Source organism: Stegodyphus dumicola, chromosome 8 (assembly GCF_044657685.1).
Source record: "Stegodyphus dumicola isolate Sdum_Otavi_A_Nest chromosome 8, ASM4465768v1".
Lineage (NCBI taxonomy): Eukaryota > Metazoa > Arthropoda > Arachnida > Araneae > Eresidae > Stegodyphus > Stegodyphus dumicola.
Window position 1 is genome coordinate 192,974,476 of NC_140775.1, and position 22,495 is coordinate 192,996,970.

The following is a 22,495-nucleotide window of genomic DNA, read 5'->3' on the forward strand; positions in this document are numbered from 1 at the left end:
AGCAGAACTTCCCAAGGAATGCATGAGAGCTTGACGCCGCCGCTGAAGGAAAAAATGAATTGATTGATATACTCACACTTGAGATAAACTTGAGTACTTATATATTTATAACATAAAGCAGATAAACAGCCTAAGCGACAATAACATTCAAAATTTCAAGGGTGAAACACTTCATCAGTAACATTATATTTACTTAAACGGTTTCTAATATGTTTCTATTCAGTTCTTAACGTGAACTGAATAGAAACATATTCTTTCTTCGGATTTCACTGTCGTTTCTTAGTGGGGAACTAACTAGCTAATCATAAAGATTTCAGTTTTGCTGTCGTTTAATTTTAGTTTCAGTCCGTAAAAATTTCAATTTTGCTCCTTTATTTTTAGTTTTAGCTCATGAAAACTGAAGTTTTGCTTTCGTTCACTTTTCGTTCGTTTCGTGTGGTAGCAGTTTGTTCGGCCAATAGGCGTAGGTCGTTTAACTGACGTTGTATGTTTACGAAATGGTGTCCTTCCGTAAGTATCCTTAAAATCCCGTAGAATGTTTATTTGTTTCGCTTACTGCATTCACTGTATGTGTTCCGTTTAAAGAAAGGAATGGAATACTTAAAGGAATTAGGTTGCAAAAACCGCCAACCAGAAGAAATATATCTGGAAGGAGATAATTTTATTATTGGTAAAAGCAGTTTTGATTTCTTAGCTCGGTATGCGAAAGTTTCCGACAAACATGCACTATTGCTTAAAAAAAACGATGTGTGGTATGTTAAAGATTTAACAAGTGCGCAAGGTGTTTATGTAAACTCTAAGAGGATTTATACCGAAACTCCGCTGCAAAAGGATAATATTATTGGTTTCGGCGGTTTTAAATTAGGTTCTGGTGGATTTATTTGCCAGATAAAAGTAAGATCGAAAAATTCTCGCAAAAAGAGACCTGTGCTTGATAGTGAAGAATCAAAATGTAAGAATTTGAACACTAGTGGACAAAATTCAGCTAGTGGCGTAGGCCAGCAGTGTCCTTCTGTCCGTAGTAAATCTTTTCAGAAGGAAGTGAATTCTTCAGACTCTAGTTCTTCACCGACATTTAGCAAAGCTTCTAGGCTCTTTAAGAGTAAATCATCTCAAAATGGCAAAAAAAGATGCCGAAGACCACGAATTTCATCTTCAGATTCTTCTGATGTGGGATATCAGACTGCAGATAGGTTTAATGATAAAAACAATAGCCAAGACAAAAATGCACCACAGAAATTTAAAAATAGCACAAACAGAAAGACAAATCTTACCCATACTTCTTCCTCAAGTGAATGCTCAGCTCAAACTATTGGAAAAGAAGCTTCCCGTAAAGAAAGTCCTGAAACAGTGGAAAAAATCAAAGGTTTTATTCAAAGTAGTTCACCTGGTGGCCAAAATGAAGGTCAGAATTTTTCACGTGCTATGAACAAAGATGATTTGACATCAGTTTTTGATAGTGATAACAATAGTGGAAGTGACTCTAGTGTGAGTTGCCATTCATTTGTAATGTATCCCTCAAAATCAGTTACTGAAAGAAAGCGTGACCTTGCAGTGTCTAGTGAAGATTCAAGTGCAACAGAATCTGCTACTTCTGATGCATACATTTTTGAAAAAACTGTTCCTATAGATGGTAATCTGCTAGAACCAGCTAACAGAATTGAAACAGGACGAGGGCAACTGCTCTCTAAAAATGAAAAAGAATGTAAATCTGTGGGCAAAACATTATTAATTGATCCCAAACCTATGCAACCGTCTTCCAAGCAGCGTGACAAAAATGCATGGTTAGCTAAAAGAAATCGGAGTTTTAATTGTTCTGAGAAGAAAAAGAAAAAACTAACTGGTATTTCTGAGAAATGTAAAGAAAAAAGTAGTACTGTTGCTAATGTCAGTAATTCTGAAGGAAATCTTAACTTCGAAAAAGCATCAAGAAAGGTCACAGAAAAAGATGTGTCGAATCCTAAACCTGCGAAATCAGATTTGCAGAATATTTCAAAGAATGATAAAATAAAAGAAGATAGAACTCCAAAAAAGACAGTTCCAAGAAGACGTGACAATTTTGGCTCAAGAATGGGATTTCTGGTAAATATGGAAGAAAATCCTTCAGTGAAAAGCAAAAAGCAGGAAAGTAATGAAAGTAACATTCGTATTAATGATAGCATGTTTCAAAACATAGAAGTTAAAATGCCTGAGCCTTATATAGCACTAGATAAAATGCCATTACCTAGCCCAGTTCCTGTTCTTAGTAAGAAAGACAAAAATTATGCTGAAGAGTTGGTTTCTTCGAAAGCCCTTAAAAATACAAGGCCTGTGTACATGGCAAATGCATCAACATTTAAAGATGAATCAAAACTTCCTGTGACTAAACACGCTGCCATATCATTGAGTTCCAGCCCTGATCCTCGACTTAGACGAATTCAGACAAGTAGAATGTCTTCTCCCACTACTCCTCAAATGAATTGTAAATCACTCCCTTTACAACCAGAAATTCCTCCAGACAGTGTACATGCATTTAACGCTATGCAAGTAAATTCCAGACCACCATCTGGTGAACCAAAAATTCTTATGAAAAGTGCATCTATTTCCAACACTGTGAAAGTGAATGAAAAGTCATCATCTGTAATACCAGAAATCTCTATAAGTAGCTTACCTTCTGGTTCCGTAGAGATAAATAGAAAATCACTTCCTTCGTATAAAGTATATAACGATGATAAACTAGGAGAAAATAGCCGTTTCTCTATCAGCAGGGTATCAAATACAACTTCATCTATAACTTCAAGAAGAAGTTCTTCTGAATTGCGTGCCAAAAATATTAAGGAAGATTTCATAATTAAAATAGTTCACTGGAAAATTGAGTGGCTGAATGCAGATACACAATTAATGGAGTTACTTCCTCTGATTAGTGGAGAAATTGTTCCTTTATCACTTTCATATCAGAGTGTGGATTCTTACATTTCTGCTGTTCAGTCAATGATATTGCTTGAAATATATGATATGTTGCATACAGCATGCATTGGTAAAGAAGAGACTAGAAATAATTTTCTTTATTCTGCTTTTTATTGTGAAAATAAGTGCAACTTTGCAGAAATACATTGCGAAACCATAGTAAATGATAATGCTTGCTATCCCTTTTCGGGTGACGTAATAAAAATGAAAATTTCCACTTTGAGTCGTGAAATAAATGCTCTTGGTTATGTTTCTAAGCATAAACTAAGATCAGATGATACAGGAAGTAAAAGGATCTGCGCATTTACTGTCTTCACACAGAATGTGCAAGCTTTTCTTCCAAAAGAAAATTTAAACGCAAGTAGAATTTCTTCAATAAAAAGAAAACTAAATTTAGCAGAAGCAGTTGAATGCCTTCGTACCTGTCCTCTAAAACAAGACATAATTGGACCAAGTTCAGAAACGTTTGCAGTTGATTTACCCATGAATGAATATAATCTAACTTTTAATGAGGTAATTCAGAGTATTATTGATGAAATTCAAAAACCCAGTACTAAACATAAAATAATTTTACTTCATGGATTTCCTGGAACTGGTAAAACTCGGGCTGTAGTGAATATAATTGAAGATCTATTTATCAGTTGCGTGTCTGGTAAAATTTTAGTTGCAGCATCTTCTGACTCTACGATCAACGAAATAGGATCTAGGTTGGTTGAAGTAAATGAACGATCAAGTTTTAGAGGAACTCGTATGAAGTTTGTAAAAATTGGACTGATGAAACAGAATTATCATAAAAAAGGTAAACCGCCTGACTGTTCTTCAAAAGACTCTCATGATGTACTTAATTTTACAAGTAAAAGATCTGGCAGCTTCAGTTTGGATAGGGAAGAAGATACGTGGCCTATGTCGCAGTATGATAAGCTTAATAAACGTTGGGTTTTTATCTCCGAAAAATTAAAGACTAAAACTTTAGGGGAAACAAATGTTGTTCTTGTTACAAAAGAAAGTTATGAATATTTTACTGCTTTCAAAACTGATATGAAAAAGTTATTTGAATACTTTATTGTAGACGAAGCTTCGCGGTTCACAGAGCCCGATATTCTTCAAATGTTGGGGCCTGCTATTAATACACTAGTTTTAATCGGAGATCATTTAGAATCTCATACTGTCATGCAGTCCAAACTGGCATCTCATTTTGGGTTCGAGCGGTCGATGTTTGAACGATTTTATGCAGTGAAAGATTCTTTGAATGAAAATGTGATCACATTTACCGAACAATGTCGCATGCATCCTCAAATCTGTTACTTTCCTTCAAAGTATTATTATGCATCAAAATTAAGAAGTTGTGCAGATTTGGACAAAAGGTATCAGTTCTTCCCATCTCGGCCATACTTTTTTTGTGATATTATGAAGGGCGAAGAGTCGAATGACGTAGATGATAATATGAAATGTAATCTCATGGAAGCTGCTGTTGTATCTTGCCTTTGTATTAGCATAAGAAAGCTGAGTCCGGAAATTTCCGTTGGGATTATTACAAATACGGTTGGTCAGATTTCACCCATTAGAAATATTATGCATCAACCATCACACTTTAAAGATGTTGAAATAAACACTGTTGAAAACTTTCAAGGGAGAGAAAAAGATCTAATTATCATTTCTTGTGTTAGAACTGAAAAACCACCTGGAGATCAAAACTTAATAACTTCCAGAAGCAAGCTAATAGTAGCTCTCACGAGAGCTCGTCAGAGCTTAATTATTTGCGGTTCCGTTAATTATTTGAAGCTATTTCCAGATTGGAATGCATTAATCCAAGATGCTAGGGAAAGAAAATTATGCATTTCTATACCATATTATACGTATGCACCACAAATTTTTTATAATAAAATGAGGAAAACCGAAATACCTAATATTATTCAGTAGTAACTGCAATTTAAGTTTGAAGCACAAACAATATATTTAATGTAAATGAATATGGGAGAACACATATGTATACTATTTGATTTTAATTAAAAGGCTTTCTTTTGTGTTCTTGGAATAAGTAGATGTTTTTGAAGAAATAAATTCTGAATTATTTCTAAAAGGCATTTCACTTTTAAAAAAAGGAAAGAAAATTTTTTACACCACATTCATTAACTAAGCATTTGCATACTCTTTTTCCATATCATTAAGTAAGTATCTGTGATGTACTTTTACCATGCCATTTTTCAAAATGGTCTTGCAGTTATTATAAATACTACAAAATGTGTGTTATCTTTTCTGTGAAAGCAAATTATTGTTCTTTTTATAATTTTTCTGAATAAATTTATGCTTTTTGATAAGAATCTCATTCTTCGTTAAGTATGTTAAAGAAAAGTTATGTGTGTTTTAAATTTTATTTTCTTTTTGTAATGCATAGTGTCTCTTGACACTGCTATTTATATGCAGCAGCATCATATAACTGTTATATGCATACGGTTCTGATACATTAAATGTTTTTTTTTTTGTCACATGCATATCAGAATTGTTGATTGTTTAGTTAAAAGTACATTTACTGTAATAATGTCAACTGTAGTTCCTCTATCTGTATATATGCAATTAATGTGGCCAAATTATGTAATATTTCTTTGTTAGTTTCTTGCCAAAGTAATTCTTTTTTCACCATTTACATATCAGCGTAACTAACTAAATAAGTCGCCAAATTTTCAGAATATGTCAAACTTTGGCAGCCATGCATGTTGCAATTTTTCAGTTGTATTTAGTAGCAACAACATTTTCGTATACCTTCTTTGATACTTTTCCGTTTAGCCGGCGCAAATCTCGCCAAGCAGACTTTATTGGCGACAACATACAGTATACACAAAAAATATTTAAAAAAATGTTAGTTCTAAGAATTCTTTTTTTGAAGGCATAAACATTTTAATATCGCTTAAAATTTTGTAAAAAGCCAACAAATAAAGACAATAAATTTGTAAAAAGACATTAATTTAAGAATTTACTATGCTTTCATGGTTCAACATCCTGATTCGCTGGTTCATATCACGTGACTCCAAGCGATCTCATCTCACGTAAACTACTCTACAAAAATCTAATGCTCTTAGTAATTATCTACATTAATTTCAAGTTAAATCTTAACTTGGAACATAAGATTAAATGCAAGAAATATTTCAATTCGTACGAATAGCTAACTTAGAAATTATGTAAAATTGCAGTGCTTTACTTCGCTAATGCATTCTCATTAAATTGAATTTAACCCTTGAATTTACTTTTTCTATATTTTCGGCATCGGATAAACGCTGTGATTGCTCCTCATTGACTTAAATACCGAAAATGGCCTTAGACATGAAACTGAACTATCTGATAAAAATTCTATGCAATTATATGCCAGTATTGAAAAAAAAAATCAATCTGATAAGAAAAAGCTGCGACTTCTCTTGAAAATGAGGCGTAAAAGGTTACCAGCGAGAATATTCCGTTTGGCATCGGTTGTACCATTATTGGCGACTTTATCGCTTGCGCCGGCAAAACGGAAAAGTACCCCTTCTTTTTGTTGTATTCTAAGTTTCTTTGTTGTTGCAGACAAATCATCATATTTTTTATCTTGATCTTAAAATATATATTTGTGTGATTTGTGTGCAATGGAAGAAACTTTCAACAGTAATATATTCTTAAAAATCTATTCTTAAAGCAATTGTTATGAAATGTCCACCACAGCAAAAAAAAGGGGGGATTACCTGCTTGTAAGTAGGTTTATTCATCAGTTTATAGTATAAATATCTAATTAAAATGAAAAATATATATGTAATTAATTTTTTGCAATTGTAAGAAGTGATTCATTTTCGTTTAGTTGACGAAGTAGTTGTTGCACTAATATGCATTTGATTATTTATCACTTCATTGTATAACTGAATGTACTGGCGAGGCATTCTGATGGTTATGTTATTTTAATCACTTTAACTATGACTTAACACTAACTGATTTGAGGATTGAGACTTAAGTAAGGTGATGATTAAAACATTTTAAAAACTGTTTCAGTGTCTAAATAAGCTAGTAAGTAGTGGCAAATTGTCTGAAGATACGTTACAATTGGATTTTAACATCCATTTTGCGAAAGTAAAAGTTCGTAGAACCTGTTCTTTTTTATTTCTGTGCTGCTAATGGCTGTTACTGTGATATTATGTTCTAGTATGCTTGGAATATGTGAGAATGTGGCTTAATTATGTGTGAAATTGATTTAAGTTTTTTTTTTTTTTTTGTCTGTCTGTCTGTCTTTTCTGTAAGTCTAGTCTATAAAGAAAAAAAAAATTTTTTTTTTAAGTGAAAATAATTTGTGCTAACAAAAAATAATTTTGTATTGATTGATTAATTTCATCATTTAATAATGTCAATAATGTGAAGTATTTTGAGAAAAACATTTTTATATGTGATTTATGAAATCTAGTAAATTTACGTTTAAACAATAAAAAACCCATTGTTAACTAAACCTTCCAATAAGTTAAAAATGAGGAAATCATTATATTTGAAGATATAATAATTGAATATTTGGTGAATTTTAATATGTGGAGTTATATGTATGATATATTTTTTTAATATGTGATGCTAATTTTGATTCTGGTAAGTTGCAATGTATGTGTATTCCTTAAATGTTATGTTGAGTTCAGATATATACCTATAAGCTTACCAAATTTGGCGAGTTTATGCGAATTGCCGACATTTCTACAGTCTAGCCTTTAAATTTTGCCACTCCTAAATTTGGCTGCATTGACACTGGAGCCGGCTTTAAAGACTAACAGTATTGTATGGAAAATGAATTCCCTGTTAAAAAAAAATATATATTGTCATATGTAGTATGTATAAAGTATTTTTGTGCATTTCAGTCAACAAACTGTCTGAGCTATATGAGTTTTTGAATGTGCTTGAGAAGAGCAATGTTTAGACTACGTTCATTAACTATATTTATAGTTATTTATTTTACTCCTAATTTTCATAACCTTTTAGGAATTAGAATGATATTGAGATGATTGAAGAAAATAAATAATGGGCTTATCAATAAGTGGTCATGTCACCCACAATAACCTTTTAGTGTAAACAAAAAAGCTGTAAACAAAATATGCAGCACAGGTTATTATAAAAAAAAGTTAACGAAAATGCTTGTATATGTGTACATGTAAATCGAAATCACATGCATATATATTTTGTGCACGTATTTACTTACTTCGTATTCGTCTGATGATTAACATTATTGAGTGGATATATATGTACATAAAATGTGCATTATATGATTGTATGTGTATTTTATTTATTTAATTATTTTTTAATATTCCTGAATTTATCAGCTGTTGTATGGCCTTAATATTTTTCTGTAGAATTAGTTGTTTTGGTTGTGAATAGCTTTGTTTACTATCGTTTGTAAATTGATAAGAATGTTATTTTGAAATCATGTTCTTTTAAAGGGAAGGACATGTTTAAAGAAAAACATTTCTGCCCCTGTTTGCTATGTATATTATTCTAGACATCTTATTTATGCATAGTTTTAGGAAACATCTATATCTGAAACTGATGTAGTATAACAAGTTAAAAAGAGTTCTTTTTACGAACCATATATTAGCTTGTTATGTACAGTTATATTCTTGATTTGTAAAATCTTGTTTATACAGTTCAGAGCTTTCTTCATTCAATATTAGTTGTATTCAGATTGGGATGTTTTTAGAAATTTTTTTTTAAGATGCTGCTTCTGAATTTAATGTAATCTTGATTCTGTATTTAACCACTTGCGCTACGACTAACCTTAATGGTTGCGTTACCGTGCGCTACAATATAACGAGCAGTAAAGTGTCTTATTTACGCCGCTCCGTGTCTGCGAGTCCAATCCAGATCTGTAACTCGAGAAATAAACTATCTCGTTGTCAGGCGACGTGTGCACCACGTTATTTTCATTTTTGCGATAAATGCCTGTCGACGTGGTGTTCACGTCGCTCACGGTTTGAGACAAAAGCATCTTGACGTGCCGGAACGTCTTTTTAGCGCAAGTGGTTAAAAGGGTACTTATGCATACACACTTGGTATTTTTCTATAGCAAGTGTGTATGCACTCCCAAAATGTGTGACAGGTAGATAAAAGAAGAGTATCTAAATAGTATAGGTGTTTCATAGATTATTAATTTGTATTGCTGAGCAATATTATGATTTTGATGTAAATTTGTTTTGTTATACAACTGTAGCTGTTTACTTCTGATGCAGTGTTTATTTTTATTCCAAAATTAGTGTAGTAATTTTAAATTAATGTTGTAGTCACTTGTGTATTTTTATATTTTTTGGCAAAATCTTATAAAAATATTTACAGTGAAAAGTCGTTAATCCGGACTCGTCGGGACTTCGGCGATTCCGGATTATCGGTTTTTCCGAATTATAGATCATCAGTTTAAATCTGGTAAGATGACATGCAGAAATTACAAAATTAAAAATATGAAACCGTAATTTATGAAATAAAGAACAATTATGATCTAAAGGGTATCAAAATTTACAAAAATAAAGCTTAATATTTATTTGTTTACTTTATTAAACATTTCTTTCAATGTAAGTTGTTTAAGATGCTTCCTTTCATGTGATAATACTTTCTCTTTAATTCTATTAAATAGACATAATTTCTTGTTTAGTTACAAAGTTCCGCTGTTCAAGTCCTATAATCATATCAAAGACAGAGTACATCGACATGAAATACTACATTTAGTAAGGAGTCATAAGCCAAATAAAATAAAAACATCTTCCGTGAAGATAAGGATAGTGCAATTCATTACGCGTCACGGCGTTTCCCCCCCTCCCCCCGCCGCAGAGCAGCGTGAAATTGATAAACAGATTTCGGATTTCGAAACATACTTTCGCTTTGTAAATCCTTTACATATTAGTAAATATATATCGGAAATTCTATTTGACATAATCGAAAGTTCAAGCTTACTTTTATAAAATTGTTCTAACAATCTGCAAAAAATAATAAGCTGGATCCAATTCGAAGATTAAGGAACAACGCAATCTGCAACATTAACTGAATTAGATAATTTTAGCTTACCTTTTACCGTCCATTATACATTAAACGCGCATGTGCACACATATATTTGCAGCCGTAAAGGTCTTACGCGCACGGGTAAACGCCTCTGCGCGTGCGTCAAAGTGACGCATGCGCAGAAAGTTTGTAGCTTTGAGGTCCGGATTATGGGTGTCCGAATTAACGACTTTTGACTGTAGTTCATTAAAAAGAAAAACTAAACTGTAGTTTAATCCAAGTAACAAAAGTTCTACTTCATCGGTTTTTAATAACTATGTTATAATAAAAAACATTTAAAGTTCTATTTTTCAATTCTCCCTCCCTTCTTTTATAATTTTCCATATTAAAAATATTTGTCTTTGTATATTTTGATTTAATCTGATATGTAATTTTTATTTTCTGATCAAATCTTTGCATGAAATATTTGGAAGAAAATGTTTGAAAATTATGTAAACAAGATGTTCAGATTTTAAGTTTTAAAAAAAAATTTTCCTAAATTTGATAAAATTTGTCAGATTGTGAAAAATATTAAACGAGTAATTTTTTTCATACATCGATAATACTCTTTACTGTACAGAGCCCAAGAATTCTTTGTTAAATGCTGAGTAAGTCAATAAAAGTTATATGTTCTGTTGTATTTTCAACGTTTAACTCTGTGATGTAAATTTGTTTTGTTCTGCTGTTTTTAAGATATTTTTTATATGTAGTCACTTTATGAATTTCTGCTTTAAAAAACCTGGCAATTACAAATCATCTTGTAAATCAAGTTAAACTGCCCAGGCTTTTCTGTTCTGTTCAAAATTACTAAATCTACATTTAAAATATCAATTTTCTGATGACACATTTTACCATTTTTTGCAATGTCATCTTGGAGGCAAAATTCAAATTAGCACTTAGTTCTTATTTTAGAAACTCCAGCCATTATGAATGTTTATGAGATATACATATTTAAAATCTTAAGATATGATTGTAGATCTTAGCTGTGAGCAAATTTAAAATTGGTCAAAATTTATGAATCTATATCTAACAGTTCTATCACTGTTTTTATTCATTTTCATAAATTCTTTTCCTATGAGATAATGCAAAAATTACTTCCAGAAACTCCAATAAATCTAAAAACTGTATATAAACCCTTCAGCACATTTATATATTGTAAAAGCCCTTATTTTTGCGGGCCGTAATTTTCGCGAAAATGAATATATCGGTGATTTTGTGAATTTTATATGAACAGAACCGAAAGTTGAAAAATTTCAAAAGTACATCTTTTACTTACAGCATTTTAAGAAACTTCCTTTGGACTTAACTGTAAATGAATAAGTTTATTGAGTGGTATTCTAATGAACTTCAATTTCTAGAGGAAAAAGAATCTATGGACTTGCTAATATCACGAAAACCGATTCACACTTCTTGGCTTGTGCGCGTATTTAACGGTATTGAAGCCAAACAGGAGATAATTTTGAATGGCTTCAAAGAAGCTGGTATAAATAGTATTCTAAGTGAATGAGCTGCCTTCTATTAATTTTATTGTTTTATATTAGAGAAATATAGTTGTATATTATTCAAAAAATAGTTATAAGAAAGAAAGTTGTCAAGAAAAAGCTTGTAACTGCAATAAATCATTAAATTTTGGGTAAGTGAAAATTTTCTGATTTTTTATTATTATTTGAGGTGGAAAAAAAACAGCATTTCATGAGGCTTAAATTTTCGTGATTATGACGGGCTCGTGAAAATTAAAGCTTCACGAAAATAAGGGCCTTTACAGTATTTAAAATTTAATGAATTTTTTAACTTAGTTTGCAATTCATCCAGATATAATTCAGAAACATGGCTACTGATTACTCTTTCAGCTGCTCCTTGACAAAAACCAAAAAATTATAAGCTATTATTTAATCTTATGTGAATTTTGTTTAATTATTATATTAATTTACTTTTATTTCAGTTTTGTTTTTCAAGCTTTTGATTCATTTGTTTTTAATTTGTGCATTCTTGTTATGAAATTTATCATTTTTGGTGGTGCCAAAAATGATACACATACATTAAAGTGCCAGAAAAACTGGTACTAACAGGCTGATACAAAATATAAAAGGCATCCTAGAGAAAAAGACAACTTTATGTAATATATTTTGAAAGTTAGAAAATTCTTAGAAATGCTGTAGGAATGTTTGGTACAGTGCTTCTTTGAGGCATTGTACCAAACATTCTTATAGCATTTCTAAGAATAATTTAAAATTTTAGCTAAAGTACAACTTCAGAATCCCATTCTTGACATGCCATTTGAAATCATCTAATGAAGGGAAACCCTGAGTTGTTATAGGAGATGTTTTGTAAATTGTCAACTTAAAATCAATCAGTTCCATCTCATGCTTCCATGTGAAATCAGTTTTGTGTATTGAGCCCTGAACAGTATAAAGGAACAAATATTAATTTAGAAGTCAAACAACAAAAATCAGCATTATAAATATATGCAAATTTTCACAGGACTACTTTCGATGGTTTTGCCGAACCATCATCCTCTGCGAAAGCGCAAATTCCCTTGGCTTTGGTAGCTGAGGATAGTGATTCAGTTAAACCATCGAAATGAGTCCTGTGAAAATTTGCAAATATAACGCTAATTTGTGTTGTTTGACTAAGAAATGTACAGGAACTTATCTTAAAACATTTATCTTGAACACTTAAATGGAACTTACTTCTTTTTCCATTTATCTTGAAATAATCTGTTTTTTTGAAGACATTCCTGCTATTTTTTGATCACAAACTTCCATGAAATAACGGATAATAAATTCCGGATTACGAACTTTCTACTGTATATACAGAGTGGTCATAAAGAAACTTTGCCAACATCTGCACTTGCAGTGTCCATTCCGGTTAATCGATCGAGAAGAGATTGCAAATATAGTTATTTGGAGGTATGCGTTTCTGTTTTTTTAAGATTCTGTGAATGGCAAAACAGGGACACTCATGGTTACGGTTATAGCTACAAAAAATCGAAAATGGCAACAGCAACATTTTCCAGTCACAAAATGTTCACCGCATACGAAAATCCAAAATAGCTTTGGAACTCTACCAATATGTCCACAGTCAGACATGTTATACATACACACAGAAAAAAAAAAAAGAGTTCTGAAAACCGGCTAGTGAAACACGATATGGATACACGCAGAAAATTTGCATATAACAGAGACAAGAGACCAGGCACTGATGATTGGACCAAAAAATACCTTAATTTAGATCAAACATTTTCTATATGGGAGCCATCACAGGCAAGTGTGCATGCGGGAGAGAGTGGAAAATATTGCTGAATGCAACATGGCATGAGGAAATGTTTGCAATTTCACGCCACATAGAATCCTTTAAATCGAGTTTATTTAAAGTTTGCGGATTGCACCAGTAAACTCTGGATTTGAGATATCCCCAAAACCAGAAATCCATAAGCATCAGATTGGGAGATCGTGGATTCCACGGAAAAGAATAATGGCATGAGATGAGCCAATCACCAAATGCTGTTGCAGGACTCTTAACAGACCTCGGCAAACAATTTCATTGAGTGCATTCCACCTATGCAATTCCGGTAGTGTATAATTTTGCAGCAAGGCTGTATACCAAGAGCCTGTTACACGACTTAGTGTTTCTTCCTCAAAGAAGAACGGCCCGAGAAAAAGCGTCGCTGTAATGCTGCACAAACAATCACTTTGGTATCAAATAATGGTACTGGTGCCACAGAATGAGGCTCAGTGCACACAATTCTTGGTGTTAATGTTGCCATTTAAGCTGAAATGTGCCTTGTCCATCCATAGTATGCAAAGTGGCCAGTTGTTATCAGCATCGTATCATATCAGAAATTCATTTGCAAAGTCCAGGCATAGTTGTGAGTCCCCCCCCGGCTACAACATCTGGACATACTGGTACTGGTTGGGAAACGTGGAGAACTGAGTGAAGTAGCTTGAGAACTACAGTCAAAAGTCGTCAATCCGGACTCTTCAGTGTTTCCGGATTATAGATCGTCAGTTTAAATCTGGTAAGATGGCATGCAGAAATTATAAAATTAAAAATATGAAATCATAATTTATGAAATAAACAAGAATTATGATCTTAAAGGGTATCATAATTTACAAAAAAAAACCTTAATATTTATTTGTTTACTTTATTAAAAATTTCTTTTAATGTAAGTTGTTTAAGTTGCTTCGTTTTCTGTGATAATACTTTCTCTTTAATTCTATAAACAGACATAATTTCTTGTTCAGTCACAAAGTTCCACTGTTCAAGTCCCGTAATTGCTGTGCCGAGAATACCGACTTACTTGTCAATCGAAATGTTTTCGTTTTCAATAACCTCTGGGTCACTTTCTTCACTATCGGAAGCAAATTATAATGACGAGGAACTTGATTTAAATCATATCAAAGATGGAGTAGATCGAGATGAAATACTACATTTAATAAGGAATTATAAGCCAAATAAAATAAAAACATCTGCCCTGAAGATAAGGATAGTGCTGACAGATCAATTTCCAATCCGCGGCGTGAAATTGATAAACAGATTTCGGATTTCAAAACATACTTTCGCTTTGTAGATACAAATTACATATTAGTAAATATATATCGGAAATTCTATTTGACATAATCGAAAGTTCAAGCTTACTTTTATGAAATTGCTCTAACAGTCTGCAAAAAATAATAAGCCGGATCCAATTCGAAGATTAAGGAACAACGCGATCTGCAACATTAACTGAATTAGATAATTTTAGCTCCGCTTATACCTCCGTTACACATTAAACGCACATGCGCGCAAACATATTCACAGCCGTAAAGGTCTTACGCGCTCTCGTAAACGCCTGTGCGCATGCGTGAACGAGACGCATGCGCAGAAAGTTTGTAGCTTTGAGGTCCAAATTAACGACTTTTGACTGTATTGTCTTTGGAATATCCAACACACGTGCTGTGCCTCTTGCAGTTTCCCTGTGTCCTGCAGTCAGTGTGTGATGCACTTCCATAAAAACGTCCGCAGAAACTGTTGGTCGTCCAGAGCGCAGTTTATCACAGGTTCAGTCAGTACCTTCAAATTTGTCCAGTAAATAATGTAGAGCTTGCGGAGTACATAGGTCACATCACTAGAGATGATTTCGGCGAAATGCAAGGCTTCCATAACATTCATCCCATTTAGATAATACAGTTTTATCAATTCATGAACTGTCCCAGGAAGAAGTGTCAGTTCGTCGCCATGTGCAAGTTCCTGAATGATGACTTCGCATACCCGCCTAACATTTTATCGGTTTCCTGCGCTGAATATCTGGTGATCGGAGTTCTGTGATTGGTATCTTGCCTGTCATTGTGTAAATTTTCTGCATGTGCCCAGATCTGTTTCGTTGGCTGGTTTTCAGAACTCTTTCTTGTGTATGCATAACACATCCATTTTGGAACATATCGGTACCATTTAACGCTGTTTAGGATTTTCGCATGCGCTGAACATTTTGCAACCAGAAAAAGTTGCTTTTGCCATCTGACATTTTCGAGTTTCTGTAACTATAACCTTAACCGTGAACACCCCTGTGTTGCCATTCACAAAATCTCAATCGGTTAACTGGAACAAATGCTAGAAGTGCAGATATTGGCAAAATTTCTTTATGACTACCCTGTATATATAAATATATGTACTAATTTAAGATATTTAACTGGAGATTTTTTCCAACAATGAAACTGTGGCAAACTTTTCAGTTCCTTTTTATACCATGCATTTTTAAAGTAATTTATGCAGTTATTCTACTCAATCTGGTGCTTGTTTTCAAAAGGGCATTTGAATAATGTAGGATTGTATCGCAAAGTGCATAGTGCTTTAAACTAATCATTTCAGAAAATTTTCTAATTGACTTTTCTCTTTTTAGTTAAGAGTTAATTTATGAATGTCCAATTATATACACTTTTTAGAAGCAGGCATGGTAAGAAAATGTTGAAATAACTCAAATTCTGAGAGACATTTATTAAAGAATTTTTTTTTTTTAATCGAATGGTGTGCTCTCAATCGACTTTAGCTGGGCCACTGCTAAGGCCAGAAGTGGTGGTCACTTTATCATAAAGGCACCTAATAGGTGGGCCACTTTTGCCTCCTATGAAGGGGATGGACATTTACAACCATGCCTTCTCCGGGATACGAACTTGGGCCCATTGGTATCCCAGTCGGCTCCTCTAACCACTATACCCTCTTTGGGTGGCACATTTATTAAAGAATTCAAGAAGACAATTTTTTAGATGTTGCCTATTGTTCAAGAAAATGTCATAGTATTCTCAGTAACATCCTAAGATTTTCATTATGTATTTTTCCATTCTAAAAAAAAGATATTCATATTTAATATCTATAATGTATGAAATAATATTTTAAAAGAAATGTAAATCACTTTCATGAGGCTCTCTACATCAAATATCTCTTTAAATTTACTTTTTTAACAAAAACCAAGTTACAGTGAAAATATATCATATATAATAATAAAAAACTTACTGCCTGGTGAAAAGGTTGATATGCCTGATAAATATTTCTTATTTTACATATAAAAGAGACAAAAAAATGATAAAAAAGTTTATATTTCATAACAATATTTAACATGTTATAACAATCACAGTTATAATGAAATATATACACAAATGTGACCGAAAGCTCCAATCATACAAAATTCTTTGTACAAAATAGAAGTCTTCATGAATTTTACAATGATAGGTTTAAAAAATTTTAACAAATTTTTAAACTGTCTTGAAACTAGTAACAAAGCATATCAATTTTATTCTATAAAAGTTATTTAGTTGCTTGAAATACCAAAGAACAAAAGATTACAAGTATATAATTAATATATTTTATGCCTCTTTTCCAAATGGACTCAAACTCGCTTTTCATGAGGTACACGTCAGTTATTGATTATTGCACATTATAGCAAAAGATGTTAAAATATGAGATAGAAAGGAACATTACATATATGTGCACAAAGGCGAGGGAAAATAAAAAGAAATCACTTGACAGAGAAATGTATGGGTCTTTATATTTAAGGTCCAATAGAAAAATTCAAAGCTGTAATTTACTTTTTGAGAACTGACAACATTTTGTTCTATATTAAATTATGTATACAGTTATAAAATAACATTTTATTTTTTTTAATACTACACTACAGAAGAAACTTTATCCAATTTACTTTAATTCATTAAAACTTATAGATATTTAGGAGAAAGACACTGGATACAATAACATTAACTAACACTCAACTTCAGAAGATTAAAATCTTTCTTCCATAAAAGCATAATAATTTATATTTATCTGACCTCTGTGAAAATTTGTTAGTTGTTTGGCTACCTTTACAGCTCATAGGTACTTTTAGGTATAGGTTTATTTAGGAATATATACTGGTGTGACTTTCATATGACAAAAATTTACTAAAATATTTAAAGTCAGACATCATATTCAGGGGACATACACATAGTGAACAGTAAACTGTTAGCATTTATAATATTAATTTAAGAGAAGGTTTCTGACATGAACAAATTAAGTGACAAGTATTGATCAATATCATCTTTTTTCAAACAAATCAGTATTGTTGGATGGCCAATTCGTAACCTTATTTGCATAAACTAAAAATTAAAAATATTTCAGATTAAGACACAATAACACGCCGAATAAATACTAATTCAGAAGTCAAACAACAAAAATCAGCGTTATATTTACAAAATTTTCACAGGACTAGTTTCGATGGTTTTACCGAACCATCATCTTCAGCTGCAAAACCGCAAATGAACAAGATAGGAAATAATGATTAGATAAGATAAGAAAGCCTGGACAAGAATAAGCAAGTGGCGCCATCTGTTGGCGAAACCAGAACTAAAACATAATTTCTCTAAAAGCCGAAGGCAAATTTGGATTGGAATTAGGATCGTTAACTAGAACAGGAAGATTTTTATGAATGTGAAATGCCTCTAGAAAATCCAGTTCTCCAATGGAAGATGTTTTTTGAATAATTTTGGCAGCAGAAAAATTGAAAGTGTGATTTTCGGACCAACAATGTTGAGCAACAGAAGACTTCTGTGTTTCCTTTTTTCTAACATATGCCTCATGTTCTTTGACGCGAAATTTTAAGGCTCTCTTAGTTTGGCCAATGTAAATTAAACCACACTGGCAAGGAATCCTATAAATACCCCAGGAATTCATATCCGGAATGGGGTCCTTGAGTATAGAAGTTGGAATTTTATTGATGGGAGAATAAACAACCCGAAAGTTAAATTTCTGCAAAATATGTGCAACTTTATAGCTAATTGATGGAAAGAAGGGAATGACAACAGAATTTTTATAATCTCCTAAAATAAGAGTGTGGCTTTTAGTGTGTTGAGATGAAAAAAAGATGATTTAAATAAAGTTCTTTCAACAATGAATTCTATTGATCCTGCTATTCAGTTCACTTTTGAACTTGAGACTTGCAATTCTCTTCCGTTTCTCGACATTCTGGTCACACGTAACACATCCAACTTCAGTACTACAGTTTACCGTAAACCTTCATCGGTTTGCCTTCCACCACACTTTAAATCATGTCATCCGACTAAACAAAAGTTAGCTTCATTTTATTCCTATGTTTTCCGTGCTCTTCAAGTTTGCTCCTCCAAACTAGCCCTTGATGAAGAACTAAATTATTTAAAAGCAATAGCTATTGACAGGGGCTTTTCACCCAACATTATTAATCAAGCAGTTAAAAAATTTTCATCTCAACACACTAAAAGCCACACTCTTATTTTAGGAGATTATAAAAATTCTGTTGTCATTCCCTTCTTTCCATCAATTAGCTATAAAGTTGCACATATTTTGCAGAAATTTAACTTTCGGGTTGTTTATTCTCCCATCAATAAAATTCCAACTTCTATACTCAAGGACCCCATTCCGGATATGAATTCCTGGGGTATTTATAGGATTCCTTGCCAGTGTGGTTTAATTTACATTGGCCAAACTAAGAGAGCCTTAAAATTTCGCGTCAAAGAACATGAGGCATATGTTAGAAAAAAGGAAACACAGAAGTCTTCTGTTGCTCAACATTGTTGGTCCGAAAATCACACTTTCAATTTTTCTGCTGCCAAAATTATTCAAAAAACATCTTCCATTGGAGAACTGGATTTTCTAGAGGCATTTCACATTCATAAAAATCTTCCTGTTCTAGTTAACGATCCTAATTCCAATCCAAATTTGCCTTCGGCTTTTAGAGAAATTATGTTTTAGTTCTGGTTTCGCCAACAGATGGCGCCACTTGCTTATTCTTGTCCAGGCTTTCTTATCTTATCTAATCATTATTTCCTATCTTGTTCATTTGCGGTTTTGCAGCTGAAGATGATGGTTCGGTAAAAACATCGAAACTAGTCCTGTGAAAATTTTGTAAATATAACGCTGATTTTTGTTGTTTGACTTCTGAATTAATATTTCAGATGTTAAGCACTTTTTGTATGACTTAAGATTCTAAAGTTATAAAACTGCATGAGAATACACTACGAAATCTGGACCTTCCCAGCTAGCAATCTCTCCACCCTCCCTTTTTTTAAAGAAATTTTTGCAAAAAGGGAGAAAGCTTCTGAGAGAAGCATATACATAATGCTTCATGCATGCATAGCAGACATTTTTTCATAATAAAACATGGGGAGAGTCCTGATTCTCAATTTCGCTTCGACGCTGAATAAAAAACCTCCATGTCAAAGAAGCACAATCAGATTGATCATACAGATTTAAGCTATATCGTCAATAATTGGCTCCATAGCCACCTTATTGCTCTGCATACATCTCAAATGAAAACACCCATCAAAGTTTATTGTTGATTTTGCACCTACTGAATATCACATAACCCTTTCACCAATATGAAGAATCATTTATTATTTTTTGCTTTCATCACCACATAACTATCAAGTAATGGCAGCTTGAGAAACCACTCAGGCAGCAATATCCAAAAAGAATTTTTTTTAAATATCAGTTATTGAATACCAAACACCACGATAACCTTTTATTCTGACATTACACTTTGCAAATATTACAAACTTAAATGTGTTGATGAGAAGAAATTAACAGAAATTTCTAAAAGCAGATTTTGTAAATAATATTCATAGGATATTTAGCATTGCTTGAATTAAGAACTGTTCACCTGTTGCCCAGCGCATGTGTTTGCTATCTCTAAACTGTTCTCATTACTAGAAATTGTTCACGATTTAAAAAACTTTCCAGAATACATGGCAGCTGCATAAGGGAAAAGTACTGCCTTAAGTGCATGTAGGAATTTATTTCATCGGGAATTGGATAAACCTTAAGCATATGCAGGAAACATACATAAGTATAATAAATAACAAAACTAAGTTAATTCAGCTAAGCTTGACAAATTTTAGCGGAACGTCTTTAGTCACCAATCTCATGATACAGCATTGTGAATAGTGGATCTTGCTAAATTTTATTATGAAAGCTGCGAATCTGAATGATATCAGATATCACAAAATTTAAAATTTTCCAATTAATGGAATTTGTAAAGAAGTGGTAATAAATAAAGATAATATACTAGGGGTATTATTCCATTAGGATAACAATGCTTTAATAATCATTCAACTACTGAATGACAAAATCTGTAGTATGGTTCAAAATCCAGAAAAATTCTCTATCAGTAGTGAAGAAAATGACAGAGATGTTGTTGAAAATGGATGACGATTTAGTGGGAATTCTCAGCATAGTTGCAGGACTTGAACTTTGTAACCGAACAAGATATTATGTCTATCTATAAAATTAAAAAGAAAGTATTATCACAAAAAAAGAAGCAACTTAAAACAACTTACATTGAAAATTTTTTTAACAAAGCAGACAAATAAATAGTATTGAGCCTCTTTTTTTCCTAAATTTTGATTCCCTTAAGGTCATAAATGTTTCATTATTTTATAAACATCTATTGCAGACTTAAAATTATCAAATCAGGGACTGCCAAAGTCCTCATGAACTAGATCTCAGACTTTGGATACATTAGTAACATATTTCTAACGTTTCAGTACATAAATTATTTGTGTTAACATTCTTTCGGTATACCTATTGTAACAAAATTATAAATTACTCTAGTAAATCCCTTTCACAAGAACATTAGACTCTAATAAATCTCTTTCACTTCAAAACTATATTACTTTTTGTAAAGCTGTAGTCTTTTCATAAAAGATACCAAAAACTTTTATATATTTAAATCCTTTTTAAATATTTCATAAAATTATGAACAATTTATTAGATTTTATTTGTTTAGCTACCTAAAAAAACAAATAGTATGTTTATTGGATTTAAATAATGCATTACAGTTAGTGATATTAATTAATGCAGTTGATATTTGAAATTGTAGTTCTAAATGAATTCTTAATACTATTGTGAAAACTTTGGTGAAGGCTAAAGCTAAACATCATCCACTGGCTGTAAAAGAGTAAAATCAGCCATGCCGATTTTTATTTCTTATAAAGTGCTTTTTTTTACTATTGTAAAATTGTATTGCTTTATTTTTAGTATTATTTATGAACAGAACAGTGCTTATGAGCCATAAAGGTAGCCAAACAAACATTTACAAAGTTGTCAATGACTTTTAGCAGGTTGTGTGGATAATGAAAATTTACAAATAGATGTACATGTTCTTAGGGTTACCTCCAACCTTTTTGCACAAATATATCAGATTTGAAATGTAAAACAAAAACCATTCTTTAGCTTCTCAAAAGTTTTCCTTGGTAGGCATTTAAATCCATTTCAATTATCAGAAAAGTAACCACAGTTTTGATGAAGATTCAAGGATAAAATTTAATTTAAGGGGAAAATTAGAGAGTAATTTCAAGTCTATATTTTTTACTATTCCTGATGTTGTTTAAACAAATGTTGCATTTTAACCTCCAATGAGTTTATCCTGCATAGGTACTCCTAACACACTGCGATCGCATAATTGCAATAGCTCACTTTACATGTTTCACATTGCTACTTTATTACATAAACATAAAACATTTTTGTTTATGAGATAGAAATCATTCTTATGATTTAAACTAAAATTACATGTTTGTATAAAATAGATGCAAACTGCAGCCATGGTTGTATAAAAACAAAATGTGCAACTGTTAGAGAAAGGGATTTCTTTAATAAAATTCATTCTTCAAATAAAATGTTTCTAGTAACATAAGAACAACTAAACCAGAACTTTTTTAATGATAAGAATGATGAAGAAACAAAAATGAAAAAGTATGTGCCTGCATTTTATCAGGTTCTTTAACTGTAAACAGTTTCTAGTTATAAGAATAGTTTATAGATGACACAATGTGGGGCAGATGATAGTCAACAAATTATCAAATTTATTTAACTATTCACCTGGGCATCTGGGGACCAAATCATTTGTTGAACTTCCTTTGTGCAATTCATTTCTTTCAAATTTGTTGGTTTGTGTGTCTGAGTTTTGTCATTTACTGAATGGATTTAAAAACTTGAGATTTAACTAAGCAAACAAACAAATGGTAATATATTCTTCCAAGATAAAATCTTACTCATAAAG

General features: G+C 32.1%; 1 protein-coding gene across 1 annotated transcript; it reads left to right on the forward strand.

The window, feature by feature from the left end:
* Positions 1-457: 457 nt before the first annotated feature.
* Positions 458-11,604, forward strand: LOC118179290 (uncharacterized). The gene has a single exon (XM_035348472.2). The coding sequence runs from the start codon at positions 592-594 to the stop codon at positions 4,864-4,866; it is 4,275 nt and encodes a 1,424-aa protein (XP_035204363.1). The 5' UTR covers positions 458-591; the 3' UTR covers positions 4,867-11,604.
* The last annotated feature ends 10,891 nt before the right edge of the window (positions 11,605-22,495 follow it).

Coding starts and splice junctions, on each gene's coding strand:
- LOC118179290 (XM_035348472.2), top strand. CDS start 592: ATGGAATACTTAAAGGAATTAGGTTGCAAAAACCGCCAACCAGAAGAA.